The sequence below is a fragment of the Haliotis asinina genome, chromosome 9 (genome assembly GCF_037392515.1).
Source record: "Haliotis asinina isolate JCU_RB_2024 chromosome 9, JCU_Hal_asi_v2, whole genome shotgun sequence".
In the NCBI taxonomy this organism is placed as follows: Eukaryota; Metazoa; Mollusca; class Gastropoda; order Lepetellida; family Haliotidae; genus Haliotis; species Haliotis asinina.
Window position 1 is genome coordinate 30,277,432 of NC_090288.1, and position 17,109 is coordinate 30,294,540.

At 43.7% G+C, this 17,109-nt stretch overlaps 2 protein-coding genes across 2 annotated transcripts; one reads left to right on the plus strand and one right to left on the minus strand.

Moving 5' to 3' along the window:
• Positions 1-744: 744 nt before the first annotated feature.
• On the minus strand, positions 745-3,135 carry LOC137296430 (uncharacterized). The gene is made up of 3 exons (XM_067828223.1): positions 3,075-3,135; positions 2,953-2,979; positions 745-1,418 (listed from the first exon to the last, which is right to left on the minus strand). Exons 1-3 carry the CDS (start codon positions 3,133-3,135, stop codon positions 745-747), a joined length of 762 nt encoding a protein of 253 aa, XP_067684324.1.
• An 8,021-nt stretch (positions 3,136-11,156) lies between these two features.
• Positions 11,157-16,719, plus strand: LOC137296432 (uncharacterized). The gene is made up of 5 exons (XM_067828225.1): positions 11,157-11,226; positions 12,775-12,934; positions 14,065-14,216; positions 15,075-15,216; positions 16,431-16,719. The coding sequence occupies exons 1-5, from the start codon at positions 11,157-11,159 to the stop codon at positions 16,717-16,719; spliced, it is 813 nt and encodes a 270-aa protein (XP_067684326.1).
• Positions 16,720-17,109: the final 390 nt, after the last annotated feature.

Consider the following 17,109-nt stretch of genomic DNA (forward strand, 5'->3'; position numbering starts at 1 on the left):
GCTCGATCATTTACAGACCGCCGCCATATAGCTAGAATATTGCTGAGTGCGGCGTAAAACTAAACTCACTCTAACACATGCTGAAGGGTCAAAAAGAAGTACGAACTCTCAATTTGAATCTACAAGTGAGAGGAGAGATTGATCAGAGTGACCACACTTTCATTTAGAAGAGAGGCACAGATGTTATCGGTGGTACTGGATATGTAGGATACGGTAATTCCTGCACATTCCAGAACAGGATTAAAGGTCAAAGTCAGGTTTTTATTGTTGAACACATTTGAGTTTTTCTTGGATGCTTATGTATCGTAAGCTGGGGTACATAATTTGCAGTTTCTGAGACATGGTCAACAAACAAGAAACTAAATACATATTGAGCTTAACTACTCCTGTAACAATAAGGTACGTGCATCAAAGGTCGAGATCATGGCTAAAAATAGTATCAGGTGCTGATGTCCCTTTTCAGGAAGTATTTGCATACAGGAAGTAATGATTTCAAGCTTAATTTGCATATGTTTTTGCAATATGTCGCAAAAAGCAATCATTAAAATAAGAAACAACTTCATTTGTTTTTTAAAAAACATGTTTAATTGAAGTTCGAAAACATAATTTGAAAATACAATGGCATTTCTCAGAAAGGGGACAGGAAATACAACAGATGACAACATCAGATCAGTCAGTACATGACCTCAAGCCATAATTTTAGTTATGCATATGGAACAGTTACGTGAGGACCATGAAATTATTTTAAGCTTTTCCTCCGACGGCTCCGAAGGGTGAATAGCATGTTTCCAGGTACGAGTTCCAGATGAGGCCGCTGGGACAGGTGTTGATGTAGACGTCGCCCCAAGGGTCACACTGAATGAACTTGTGTGCATCTGGGTAAGGGAAGAAGTACTTCCCCGCCGCTAAGGCGGCTGCACTGCAGGGATTTGTGTTCAAGTTCCCTGAAGGGTTCTTTGTGGTCTGAATAATGATGCCAGGGTTTTTGGTCGGGTTCATACCGGGAGGGTAGACACAAGCCACGACCTTCTGGTCCCAGCGGAGCCCGGAAGGACAAGCCAAGATGCTTGCAGTGCCGAGGGGGTCGCATTCGATAAAGTGGCCTTCGTCGCCATTGATTGCGAAGTAAATCTTGTTTTGGGCGATGTTCTGAGGGGTGCAGGGATTTCCAGAAGTGCCAGGCCTGTTTGTCTGAAACGGTCTCTGAGTGGAGGCTGCAACAGGTGCTTGTGTTGCCTGGTCACGTGATCGGCATGACGTTGTGGCGTCGTTGTAGATCTCTCCCTTGGGACACTGTATGATGTACATGCGTTTGAACACGTCGCACTGAAGGAACTTGGTGTTGTCGGTGGGGTGGGGGAAATAGACCGTGCTAGTCGGGTTGTTTAGACATGGGCTGGGTATGTTGGCAAAAGCATCTGGAAAATAGTGGGGAATCAGTAACAAATAGAAACCATCCCCAAAAATAGGTTCAGGGAGACCTTAATGTTACAGTAAATGTTTCGATTATTTATCGGTTGATACTGCACGTTTGAAATACTAGAGTGAGTGAGTGAGTGAGTTTAGTTTTACGCCGCACTCCGCAATATTCCAGCTATATTGCGGCGGTCTGTAAATAATCGAGTCTGGACCAGACAATCCAGTGATCAACAACATGAGCATCAATCTGCGCACTTGGGAACCGATGACGTGTCAACCAAGTCAGCGAGCATGACCACCCGATCCCGTTAGTCGCCTCTTACGACAAGCACAGTCGCCTTTTATGGCAAGCATGGGTTGCTGAAGGCCTATTCTACCCCGGGACCTTCTCGGGTCTTGAAACACATGATGGATCATACTGTTATGTACGTACCTACATTATATGTGTGTTAATAGTATATTGTCATCGTTTTTCGCAACTAGAGCATGTGTGTGTAATATATAAAAATATCTAAGTTCATTTATCATCTTGTTTTTTAATTTGGCTATTCCATGGGTATCATGCCATTTAAAGGCCATTGCATACGGAATAGTGGCCTAACACTGTCACTTTTGTATCATAAACTATATTTCAGCAACATTTCTCGTTGTTTCGATTATGTATTCGTTGCTTCGGATATTTTCTCGCCCTTGCAGTAATTGTCTTGGTACTTCGAGTATTTTAATAAAATTATTAATGTTCAGTATTTTAAAACAAAATAACGAGAAAGTATTCCAAGCAACGTAAAAATAATCCAAGTACTTGAGAAAATACTTGAAGTAACGAGAAAATACCCGAAGCAACGAAAATATGGTTGAAGCAACGAGAAAACATTCGAGGCAACGAGAAAATAATCGAAGTTTCGAATCAATATTCGAAGCAGCGAGAACTTTCCCTATAAATATTTTACGCGACAAAAGTAACGGCATTATTCTGTCGTAAACAAAGCTTGTTACTCAGTGTACTGTAATAATCGGTCATTTCTGTTACCTTGGATACTGCACAATACGACTGATTTGTTACACTGCACATTGTTTGTAACACTGAGCCTGATAAAAAAAAAGCTAAGTTCCAACAATGCTATGTTTTTGTAATATTCCAGTGGACAATAGGATGATTTTAATACAATACGGGCGTAGTGTTGTAAACCTTTCAGTGCAATTTGCCTTATTGATATTTAGCTCCTTGGATGGAGTACCCCACAAAGACGTCATAGGATCAAACTCGATTATGTTTGGTAGTTATTTATCGCCACTCAATAATATTCCAGCTATATTCCAAATCGTATCCCAGCTGCGTTGATGTCGTGTGTCGACGAAGTCAGGGAGCCTGACCACCCGATCCCGTTAGTCGCCACTTATGACAAGCATGGGTTACAGAAGGTCAATTCTAACCCGGATCTTTACAAGCTGTTTATTGATAGGTGTTCATTAGACGGGGAACTGCAGTTTTGATTGAATCAATAAATCGAGGCTGTTAAATGTTTCACTTACCCAAGCAGCCGTTTGTTGCTCTTTTCCCTGAAATATAGAAAGTCGATATTTTCCAAATTCGTTTTATGCAAGACTCGCGATTGAATATTCCTGCTCTGAAATATATTTCTATAGTAACTGACCTCTCAGCATAGGCCCGGCCGTGGCCAAAGTAAAGGTAAAAGCAAGAAGAAGTATCTTCATGATGTCTAGTGTCCGTGGTATCAAACCCCGCCACACGTATAACCTTTATATACACCCCAGATGTCTTATCAGGGTATCGGGGAGTTGACCATACCGTGTATTAAGCTGCATGGCTACAGCGGACGCGTAAAATATTCAGCTAGATATGTCAAATCAAGGCGCGCCTTCGAGATGGACGACGTTCCCATAATGGTAGCGTACACATAAAGGTGTGACTATTGGGTTGAGGATTTTCGCGAACACCGGGCGTCATTATAATTAATGCTGATAGTCTTTAATGGTGTTCGTAACACATCGGGCCATTACCGGCCGACAAGAAACCTAGAACATTTACAAACATTCTTTCAAAAAGCGCATTCATAAAACTCAACCTATACAAACACCTCTTTACAAATGGCACACAGCATCCAAACACAAGACAAAACTGTGACACCCTTCCCGACCACGGTTCCATACCTTCCATTATTACTATCTATTCGTGATAAACACGTGCTTATGGTATCCGGTGCACACTGGTCATAATGCCCCTGTTATATAATGTCACCCTGGTTACCATGTTTTTGCCAGAATGGATTTCCTGCATTTCCTCTTTTGTCCTCAGTTCAGCGTGCAACGTCTTGTTACCGAGGTTCTCCTTGATTCAATGTGACCCACCTGGTTCCTTTTTTGTCCTTTATTCAGTATAATCCACTTTTTTTCTCTTTATCCTTTATTCAGTATGTTCAACCTATTTTCTCCTTTGTCCTTTTATTCAGCGTGGTCCACCTGTTTACTGTTTTGCCCTTTATTCAGTGTGGTCCACATATTTACTCTTTTGTCGTTTTATTCAGTAGGTTCAACCTATTTTCTATTTGTCCTTTTATTGAGTATGATCCACCTATTGTTTTGTCTTTTTATCCAGTTTGTCCACCTATTTACTCTTTTGTCCTTTTATGTAGTATGACCATCCTATTTCTCTTTTGTCTTATTCAGTGTGGTCAACCTATTTTGTCTTTATCCTTTTATTCAGTATAATCTACCTATTTTCTCTTTATCCTTTTATTCATTATGATCTACCTATTTTCTCTTTGTCCTTTTATTCAGTATGTCCACCTAGTTAATCTTTTGTCCTTTATTCAATTTCACCCAACTATCAACTCTTTTGTCCCTTTGTTCCGTGTGGCCCACCTATTTACTCATTTATCCTATATTCAGTATGTCCCACCACGTCCCAGAATAACCGGGTCAAATGGTTTTGAAGTGACGACATTTACACAGCAAAGGTTCCTGGGGTCAAGAGTTCTCTTCTTGGCATACCCCCGTCTCCCAGGGCCTCATTCCTGAGAACCAGGGTAGTGACACAATTGCAGCCGCAGTCAGGCTTAGACTAACGCTTTGTCTTTGAATAGATATATACAAATATTACGTAGTCAGCTGACAAAGAGTCTTAATGAGACAGGAGATTCAGATGGAATATTAAACTGTTCAGGGACTGTGAGACAGGCTACAGTGAGTCTCTGACCCCTGAGTTGTAGAGGGAACAAAAATCTCAACCCCTACCAGTCCCTGAACCGCAATACTTACCTTCCGCCTATCCCTTTCTGCAAAGTCCTCAATAAAGCAAGTCCATATTTCCTCAGGTCCTGAATCTCCCATCTCGCGCACTTCAGTGTTTGTCTTGGCATTCACAGGACTAATACCACAAAAAGTATAGGCACATACACAAGGCCCTAAACGCTGAACTACAAAGGGTTGCAAGGAAGGATCGTGGTACCCAAACCTTAAACAACAAGTGTCAGTGTGGTAGAATAGCTGTACCCAAACCCTAAACAACAGGTGTCGGTGTGGTAGGATACTTGTACCCAAACCCAAAATAACAGACAGCAGCAGGGAGGGGTAGTGGTACCTAAACCCTAAACAACAGGTGTCGGTGTGGTAGTATAGTTGTACCCAAACCCCAAACAACAGACGACAGCAGAGGAGGATAGTTGTGCCCAAACCCTAAACAACAGAGGACGGCAGGGAAGGATAGTTGTACCCAAACCCTAAACAACAGACGACAGAAGGGAGGGATAGTGGTACCCAAATCCTAAACAACAGACGACAGCAGAGGAGGATAGTGGTACCCAAACCCTAAACAACAGACGACAGCAGGGAAGGATAGTTGTGCCCAAACCCTAAACAACAGAGGACGGCAGGGAAGGATAGTTGTACCCAAACCCTTAACAACAGACGACAGAAGGGAGGAATAGTGGTACCCAAACCCTATACAACAGACGACAGAAGGGAGGGATAGTGGTACCCAAACCCTAAACAACAGAGGACAGAAGGGAAGGATAGTGGTACCCAAATCCTAAACAACAGACGACAGCAGGAAAGGATAGTGGTACTCAAACCCCCAAACAACAGACGACAGCAGGGAAGGATAATGGTACCCAAACCCTAAACAACAGGTGTCGGTGTGGTAGGATAGCGGTACCCAAAACCAAAGCAACAGGGGACAATGTGGTACGATAATTGTAATGGTGATACCTAAACCCTAAACATACCGGGTAACACTAATTCCGGTAACGGTTTACTCGCCAAAACCGAAAGGTTAATACTAACGATTCCAATAACATCACCCCCTGGTTTTGACGCACAACCCCGGTAGGTAAATACTAACGATTCCAATAACATCACCCCCCTGGTTTTGACGCACAAACCCGGTAGGTAAATACTAACGATTCCAATAACATCACCCCCCTGGTTTTGACGCACAAACCCGGAAGGTAAATACTAACGATTCCAATAACATCACCCCCCTGGTTTTGACGCACAAACCCGGAAGGTAAATACTAACGATTCCAATAACATCACCCCCCTGGTTTTGACGCACAAACCCGGAAGGTAAATACTAACGATTCCAATAACATCACCCCCTGGTTTTGACGCACAACCCCGGTAGGTAAATACTAACGATTCCAATAACATCACCCCCTGGTTTTGACGCACAAACCCGGAAGGTAAATACTAACGATTCCAATAACATCACCCCCTAGTTTTGACGCACAACCCCGGTAGGTAAATACTAACGATTCCAATAACATCACCCCCTGGTTTTGACGCACAAACCCGGGAGGTAAATACTAACGATTCCAATAACATCACCCCCCTGGTTTTGACGCACAACCCCGGTAGGTAAATACTAACGATTCCAATAACATCACCCCCCTGGTTTTGACGCACAACCCCGGTAGGTAAATACTAACGATTCCAATAACATCACCCCCCTGGTTTTGACGCACAAACCCGGAAGGTAAATACTAACGATTCCAATAACATCACCCCCCTGGTTTTGACGCACAAACCCGGAAGGTAAATACTAACGATTCCAATAACATCACCCCCCTGGTTTTGACGCACAAACCCGGAAGGTAAATACTAACGATTCCAATAACATCACCCCCTGGTTTTGACGCACAACCCCGGTAGGTAAATACTAACGATTCCAATAACATCACCCCCTGGTTTTGACGCACAAACCCGGAAGGTAAATACTAACGATTCCAATAACATCACCCCCTAGTTTTGACGCACAACCCCGGTAGGTAAATACTAACGATTCCAATAACATCACCCCCTGGTTTTGACGCACAAACCCGGTAGGTAAATACTAACGATTCCAATAACATCACCCCCCTGGTTTTGACGCACAACCCCGGTAGGTAAATACTAACGATTCCAATAACATCACCCCCCTGGTTTTGACGCACAACCCCGGTAGGTAAATACTAACGATTCCAATAACATCACCCCCCTGGTTTTGACGCACAAACCCGGAAGGTAAATACTAACGATTCCAATAACATCACCCCCTGGTTTTGACGCACAACCCCGGTAGGTAAATACTAACGATTCCAATAACATCACCCCCTGGTTTTGACGCACAAACCCGGAAGGTAAATACTAACGATTCCAATAACATCACCCCCTAGTTTTGACGCACAACCCCGGTAGGTAAATACTAACGATTCCAATAACATCACCCCCCTGGTTTTGACGCACAACCCCGGTAGGTAAATACTAACGATTCCAATAACATCACCCCCCTGGTTTTGACGCACAACCCCGGTAGGTAAATACTAACGATTCCAATAACATCACTCCCCTGGTTTTGACGCACAACCCCGGTAGGTAAATACTAACGATTCCAATAACATCACCCCCCTGGTTTTGACGCACAACCCCGGTAGGTAAATACTAACGATTCCAATAACATCACCCCCCTGGTTTTGACGCACAACCCCGGTAGGTAAATACTAACGATTCCAATAACATCACCCCCCTGGTTTTGACGCACAACCCCGGTAGGTAAATACTAACGATTCCAATAACATCACCCCCCTGGTTTTGACGCACAACCCCGGTAGGTAAATACTAACGATTCCAATAACATCACCCCCTGGTTTTGACGCACAACCCCGGTAGGTAAATACTAACGATTCCAATAACATCACCCCCTGGTTTTGACGCACAACCCCGGTAGGTAAATACTAACGATTCCAATAACATCACCCCCTGGTTTTGACGCACAACCCCGGTAGGTAAATACTAACGATTCCAATAACATCACCCCCTGGTTTTGACGCACAACCCCGGTAGGTAAATACTAACGATTCCAATAACATCACCCCCTGGTTTTGACGCACAACCCCGGTAGGTAAATACTAACGATTCCAATAACATCACCCCCCTGGTTTTGACGCACAACCCCGGTAGGTAAATACTAACGATTCCAATAACATCACCCCCTGGTTTTGACGCACAACCCCGGGAGGTAAATACTAACGATTCCAATAACATCACCCCCTGGTTTTGACGCACAAACCCGGTAGGTAAATACTAACGATTCCAATAACATCACCCCCCTGGTTTTGACGCACAAACCCGGTAGGTAAATACTAACGATTCCAATAACATCACCCCCCTGGTTTTGACGCACAAACCCGGTAGGTAAATACTAACGATTCCAATAACATCACCCCCCTGGTTTTGACGCACAAACCCGGGAGGTAAATACTAACGATTCCAATAACATCACCCCCCTGGTTTTGACGCACAACCCCGGTAGGTAAATACTAACGATTCCAATAACATCACCCCCCTGGTTTTGACGCACAACCCCGGTAGGTAAATACTAACGATTCCAATAACATCACCCCCTGGTTTTGACGCACAACCCCGGTAGGTAAATACTAACGATTCCAATAACATCACCCCCCTGGTTTTGACGCACAACCCCGGTAGGTAAATACTAACGATTCCAATAACATCACCCCCTGGTTTTGACGCACAACCCCGGTAGGTAAATACTAACGATTCCAATAACATCACCCCCTGGTTTTGACGCACAAACCCGGGAGGTAAATACTAACGATTCCAATAACATCACCCCCCTGGTTTTGACGCACAAACCCGGGAGGTAAATACTAACGATTCCAATAACATCACCCCCCTGGTTTTGACGCACAAACCCGGGAGGTAAATACTAACGATTCCAATAACATCACCCCCCTGGTTTTGACGCACAACCCCGGTAGGTAAATACTAACGATTCCAATAACATCACCCCCCTGGTTTTGACGCACAACCCCGGTAGGTAAATACTAACGATTCCAATAACATCACCCCCCTGGTTTTGACGCACAACCCCGGTAGGTAAATACTAACGATTCCAATAACATCACCCCCCTGGTTTTGACGCACAACCCCGGTAGGTAAATACTAAAGATTCCAATAACATCACCCCCCTGGTTTTGACGCACAACCCCGGGAGGTAAATACTAACGATTCCAATAACATCACCCCCCTGGTTTTGACGCACAACCCCGGTAGGTAAATACTAACGATTCCAATAACATCACCCCCTGGTTTTGACGCACAACCCCGGTAGGTAAATACTAACGATTCCAATAACATCACCCCCTGGTTTTGACGCACAACCCCGGTAGGTAAATACTAACGATTCCAATAACATCACCCCCTGGTTTTGACGCACAACCCCGGTAGGTAAATACTAACGATTCCAATAACATCACCCCCTGGTTTTGACGCACAACCCCGGTAGGTAAATACTAACGATTCCAATAACATCACCCCCTGGTTTTGACGCACAACCCCGGTAGGTAAATACTAACGATTCCAATAACATCACCCCCTGGTTTTGACGCACAACCCCGGTAGGTAAATACTAACGATTCCAATAACATCACCCCCTGGTTTTGACGCACAACCCCGGTAGGTAAATACTAACGATTCCAATAACATCACCCCCCTGGTTTTGACGCACAAACCCGGTAGGTAAATACTAACGATTCCAATAACATCACCCCCTGGTTTTGACGCACAACCCCGGTAGGTAAATACTAACGATTCCAACAACATCACCCCCTGGTTTTGACGCACAACCCCGGTAGGTAAATACTAACGATTCCAATAACATCACTCCCCTGGTTTTGACGCACAAACCCGGGAGGTAAATACTAACGATTCCAATAACATCACCCCCTGGTTTTGACGCACAACCCCGGTAGGTAAATACTAACGATTCCAATAACATCACCCCCCTGGTTTTGACGCACAAACCCGGTAGGTAAATACTAACGATTCCAATAACATCACCCCCCTGGTTTTGACGCACAAACCCGGTAGGTAAATACTAACGATTCCAATAACATCACCCCCCTGGTTTTGACGCAGAAACCCGGTAGGTAAATACTAACGATTCCAATAACATCACCCCCTGGTTTTGACGCACAACCCCGGTAGGTAAATACTAACGATTCCAATAACATCACCCCCTGGTTTTGACGCACAACCCCGGTAGGTAAATACTAACGATTCCAATAACATCACCCCCTGGTTTTGACGCACAACCCCGGTAGGTAAATACTAACGATTCCAATAACATCACCCCCTGGTTTTGACGCACAACCCCGGTAGGTAAATACTAACGATTCCAATAACATCACCCCCTGGTTTTGACGCACAACCCCGGTAGGTAAATACTAACGATTCCAATAACATCACCCCCCTGGTTTTGACGCACAAACCCGGGAGGTAAATACTAACGATTCCAATAACATCACCCCCTGGTTTTGACGCACAACCCCGGTAGGTAAATACTAACGATTCCAATAACATCACCCCCCTGGTTTTGACGCACAAACCCGGTAGGTAAATACTAACGATTCCAATAACATCACCCCCTGGTTTTGACGCACAACCCCGGTAGGTAAATACTAACGATTCCAATAACATCACCCCCCTGGTTTTGACGCACAACCCCGGTAGGTAAATACTAACGATTCCAATAACATCACCCCCTGGTTTTGACGCACAACCCCGGTAGGTAAATACTAACGATTCCAATAACATCACCCCCCTGGTTTTGACGCACAAACCCGGGAGGTAAATACTAACGATTCCAATAACATCACCCCCTGGTTTTGACGCACAACCCCGGTAGGTAAATACTAACGATTCCAATAACATCACCCCCCTGGTTTTGACGCACAAACCCGGTAGGTAAATACTAACGATTCCAATAACATCACCCCCTGGTTTTGACGCACAACCCCGGTAGGTAAATACTAACGATTCCAATAACATCACCCCCCTGGTTTTGACGCACAACCCCGGTAGGTAAATACTAACGATTCCAATAACATCACCCCCTGGTTTTGACGCACAACCCCGGTAGGTAAATACTAACGATTCCAATAACATCACCCCCCTGGTTTTGACGCACAACCCCGGTAGGTAAATACTAACGATTCCAATAACATCACCCCCTGGTTTTGACGCACAACCCCGGTAGGTAAATACTAACGATTCCAATAACATCACCCCCTGGTTTTGACGCACAACCCCGGTAGGTAAATACTAACGATTCCAATAACATCACCCCCCTGGTTTTGACGCACAAACCCGGAAGGTGCGATATTTGGATTTTCACCTGAAACATGTCAAAAATACAACCCGAATGTCACCATGGCAACATGATTAACAACTCTTCAAAAGAATCAACACGTGCTGGTCAACACCAGTTTAAAGATGACTGCGAGGATTGTAAGAGGTTGTGAGTACACATCTTTTTGTGAATTCTTTTAAGTTATTACATAAACCCATGGAATCATACTATTTTGCTGTGTTATTTTCTTGGCAATGATGTAATAATTTCATGTCTAAGATGGAATTGTGTAATGATGTCGTGACCATGACGTGATTGTGTTTTGTTTCTATAGAAACCATGGGGTACCACAGTGCTTAAAGGTTTTGCTCGTCACCACGCAAAGACCCCTATTCCCATATGGGTGCAATGTGTGAGGCCCATTTCCAGCTTCTCCGCCTAGATATTGCTAGAATATTGCTAAATGCGGCGTAAAACTATACTCACTCACTTACTTTCTATGTGATTGAGTTAAATTTATTGAACAATGGGTATAAGAAGGTAAATGGATTCCCCATTAAGTGTGCAAAATATAAAAAAAATCAGTAATCAAGTTATCTGTACGAATAATTAGTTGACTGAATATGCATTCATCAAAGCTACAGTTAGATATGTCTCTGTGTCATACCATATGATTTAGAATCAGTTGTTCTCTAGTACACTGTGTCTCGAAATATCCCAAAGTAAAGGTACCCGTCGCCATTCATCAGTCTATTTCTAGAATATACTGATAGGTACATATTCTTAAGTCCAGTTTGTGGTTAGAATATCATGCACAACTTGTGTAAGTCATATGTACGTTATGTGTATATCATGTGTAAATCACTTGTAAGTCATGTGCATGTTACGTGTAAGGTATGTGTAAAAACACAACCGGGAGGTTTTTCACGGGTAAACTTTGTGTCATTCCTGTCTATTTCTCACAAAGAGTCAAGTTTTTCTGTATGTTACAGCTAAATTCCATTCAGATAATTGCAAATACATGTGCTTGATGGAAAATGTGTCTTTCATATTATCCATTATTGAAAAAATATACCTTTTGATACGACTCATTATAGTGTTGTTATTCTCTAACATGTAAATTTCATTTATTATACACACCATTTACGATCTTCAATGGTTTCTGACCCGTGAAGGTCCCGGGTTAGAATAGGCCTTCAGCAACCCAAGCTTGCTATGAAAGGCGACTCTGCTTGTCGTAAGTGGCGACAAACGGTGGTCATGCTCGCTGACTTGGTTGACACATGTCATTGGTTCCAAATTGTGCAGATCGATGCTCATGTTGTTGATCACTGGATTGTCTGGTCCAGACTCGATTATTTACAGACCGTCGCCATATGGCTGGAATATTGCTGAGTGCGGCGTAAAACTAAACTCACTCAATGGTTTCTTTTCTAAAATAATGAATATGGACTAATAGTCTGTCATACAGGACTAGAAACAAGTATATCCAGAAACCCACAAACAAAGCGGTCTTGGCGCTTGCCATACTTTAACACACATGCATTAGTTGAAAGCACATGCAGGCACGTGTGAAGAGTTACGGACCCTGAAAGGTACAGGTGTCCACATGCACAAAACTGTATTAGTGCTATGGCTATCATTCCTGCCTTAACGTTTGTGCATGTGAACCCTGCTGAACATCGCAGTGAACATTTGCATTACAGTACTACTACTTCTGGCGGCTGTGCGTGAGGACGACTGCCACCATGTTGATCACGTGGTCCAGTGTTTCCGGCCCGTTCTGCAAATGACTGAGCAGAACGTGGAGAAGAACGAGATGCGGCTCATGGAAGGGGATGTGGAGAAAGTGTTAGAGCTCTGCGAGTATGTATTTCATCTGATAGTCCTTCACAAGTAACTCTCAGACCTGTCACTTATTAGATGTACTGTTTCCCTTACTAGGTGTAAGTACCGTAATTGTTAGTGAGTCAAGTCAAGTCAAGTCTTTTATTTCGCATAAAGGCCTTCGGCCGATAATACAAATATTTAGACAGTTATTACATTATATGGTGAAGTTGCACTGGTACAATGTATTATCCATAGTGAGCTGCCTTACCCCTGGTGCTTTGGAACGCCCTGACGCTTTATAGAGGAAATACGGTAAACCGTTCACTATAGGACACAGGGAAACACCACGCCTTTACATTTATAAACTGATGTACAGAAGAATGTACACACCTGGTGTTTTTGGATTATATTTAATAGAGAAAGAACCAAAGTAAACATTTTGCCAACGTCGGTGTGGTGAACTGGGAATCGGACCCATTGATTTAGTTTCTGGCGCGTGCAATGGACAGAATTCTCTATAGCGCATTGCACCGACATAACACATCGAACCACCTTTGCTGGTGGATTTTGGTTACTCTTAGATATAGCATCTGCCAGAAAACTGTTTTGTTTAGTAAACCTTGGCTCAGTATTATTGGTTACACTGCCATACTGAGTCCAGTGACCTATACTTTCAACCACTGATAGCTCCACCAGTAGGGCGTTTGTAAAGATTCTTTTTTTTCACAATGTCGACATGGATGGCAAACGCCAGAATACTGTAATTGTGGGTTTGAATTCTAAATTCGCCTTATTCTCAATCTTTGTTTTTATGTTTTCCAGTCTGCATTATTTAATTAAAAGACATAAATTATATTAATTTCAGTTTAGTCATGGTTTATGGCTCCCATAACGGTTTCGGCATCACTGTTGGCATGTCTTCCGTTTAAAACGTGGGCGTTGGAGTAGCCTAACGGTTAAAGCGTTCGCTCGTCACGCCGAAGACAGGGAACGATTCCCCACACGGGGCAATGTGTTCGTTCCTCCACCGTGATATTGCAGACATATTTCTAAATGCGGAGTAGAAATAAAGTTACTTACTTCCCTTAAAACCGACACGTCGTTACAGTGACCTTTTCTAAGCAATGTAAAACCAAACTCACTCACTCACTCACTCACTGTTTCAGACATTACTACAGCGGTCACGGATGCCTGGAAGAAAACTTACGACGTTGTCAAGGCCTGGATCATATGTCCCGCGAGAATCTGAAGATATATGTGGAAAATGTGGTGAAAAGAGGCGTGGTTCGTCTGTGCGAGTATCCCTTACTTTTACAAAGTAAGTGACTACTGATTCCAATTTCAAATATTACACGTTGAAGGGATGCCCTAAAACAGCCACGTCTAAAATTCCTAGAAGTGATAAATAGTGGTAAATAACGCCGAAGACCCTGGATCCCGTTCCTCAAAGCGACTGTAGAGCTACGACAGTCGTAAGTCTCTTAGCGCTACGATCGCCCTGTGGAACAGGACCCTGGTTCGAATTCTACACCACTGGTGTACACCCTGTTGAACATACGTGGCGGTGGGGTAACCAGTGCTCGATAGTCACATGGAGGACTCTTGTTAGGTTCCCCACGTGGGTAGTGTATGAATCCAACTTCTGATGGCCTTCCCCACGATATTGTTGGAATAATGCTAAATGCGGCGTAAAACTGTATTGGTCCATCCCCATAATATCCATGTGGTGGCGAGTGGTCCTTTACGTAGAGCTCAGATCACAAGTTAAGCGCCGTGGAACTCGGGCAGTCCTTGGATGGGTGACCGTGTTCGGCAGTTTGGCTCATGAGAGTTTCTGGGACTTCAGTCCCACAACGAAGCACATTGGAAACATGTGGTCTTACCTTAGGCAAGGGAGTTTGTTCAAGTTTGCCTCCGTTCACTTGATAAAGTTCTGTGACTTTAACCTTCTAGCTGCCGAAGTGGCAGCTTGGGTTATCCGGAGTAATGATAATCAGATTCTGATTACAGCGTCCAGTGCACAACTAGTCAGATGGATACTAGGCGCCATATAAGTGAATTAATATCATTATTAATATTATCATTTCCCGTATGGTTAAGTTCTATGTAAACCCATGTTCTCATATGAAGTGAAGTATTTTGAAAATTAAATAGATATAATTTGCTTATATTTTAGAGTTTGCACAACACAGTGACTGTTTCCGCGCCACCCACAACACCACGGGCGCGTGTCTGCACGCCAGTAGGTCTCAGTTTCGGGCTCGTTCAATTTCTCAACACGCGGAGTCCCTGGATGAGCTGTCTAGAAGACACTGTGGGTTCGTGTATTCTGATTATTTGCAGTTCTTCAATAATGTATTACCTACGGATAGAGGGGCGGGGTAGCGTAGAGGTTAAGGCGTTCCCTCGGCACGTCGAAAACCGTGTTCGATTCTCCGAGTAGAACGTGTGAAGGCCATTTCTTGTGTCCTCCGCCATGAAACTGCAGGAATGTTGCTAAAGCGGCTTAAAAATCAACTCACTCACTCCCAGCTGTAAACACGACATGCTGCAAACGACGTTTTAGTCGCTTGACAGTAATGGAGAAATGTTTGCAAGTTGTCACGGTTACAGATGCAGTGTAAAACGGAATTACGTCCACAGATAATTTAGCCAAATGTTTAAAGCTATGGCTCGTCACACCGAAGACCCAGGTTCAACTCCTCATTCCTGGTGTCCCCTCGTGGTGACAATGCTGTTAACCTGAACTCACTCACTCACTTTCAAACTCACTAACTCACTTATCTTACCATGACCATATACGTGCCACCACAAACATGCCGCACATCACAACCCATCAGTTTTACGTCTCATGGTGCTTAAGATACAAACACGTCACAACCCATCAGTTTTACGTCTCATGGTGCTTAAGATACAAACACGTCACAACCCATCAGTTTTACGTCTCATGGTGCTTCAGATACAAACACGTCACAACCCATCAGTTTAACGTCTCATGGTGCTTAAGAAACAAACACGTCACAACCCATCAGCTTTACGTCTCACTGTGCTTAAAATACAAACACGTCACAATCCATCAGTTTCACGTCTCATGGTGCTTCAGATTCAAACACGTCACAACCCATCAGCTTTACGTCTCATGGTGCTTCAGATACAAACACGTCACAACCCATCAGTTTTACGTCTCATGGTGCTTAAGATACAAACACGTCACAACCCATCAGTTTTACGTCTCGTGGTGCTTCAGATACAAACACGTCACAACCCATCAGTTTTACGTCTCATGGTGCTTAAGATACAAACACGTCACAACCAATCAGTTTTACGTCTCATGGTGCTTAAGATACAAACACGTCACAACCCATCAGTTTTACGTCTCATGGTGCTTAAGATACAAACACGTCACAACCCATGAGTTTTACGTCTCATGGTGCTTCAGATACAAACACGTCACAAGCCATCAGTTTTATCAATATGATCAGAGTTGCCTTGGTCATATATATATTTGTACATATACTTCCCCCTCCAACAGGACCATTGAAGACCTGATGGCCTGTGGTTACAAGTCTGTTTCGCGCACATGTGGGCATGTGCAAGGTGTGTTGTACCTGGAGATCATGCAGAGGCTGCTCTCAAAACGTGCCGTTGACGCCTGCATTGGACCTCACGTGCGTCTTGGGTACAGTAGCCATGGATACGAGCACCTGCAATCTTTCACGATATCGTCCGGAGCAGGATACACCTTCATCACATGCCAAGTGTTTCTGGGATTGTTGGTCGTGTTGAGCCGTGTGATCAGCGACCTTGGGTTGGACTTCTGACCAACCAACGTAAGCCTTGACCTCATACATCTGGAACTTTGCGGCAGATCGTGACCCTCAGGTAAAGACGACATATCACCACCTGCAGTAACATCTGACAACACATCTCCAGCAGGTATCGAGAGTCGCTCAATCGTTACCACCCGTGTTATTCCGGGACAAGCCGAATAGCGACTCGTGCCTCTCTCGGTGGATTTCATATTGGCGTAGGACCATCAGAACTACTTTAAACAGGAACGATAACTCTATTCCTGTTTGATTCCAATGGTACCTCATATCAGCGAACAACTGATACATTTTACTGCTGTTTTATTTTGCCTTTCTTTATTTGTTTCAAAGAATTAAACCTTGATACACCTAAAAGGAGGAAACATATTTGTCAAATAGATC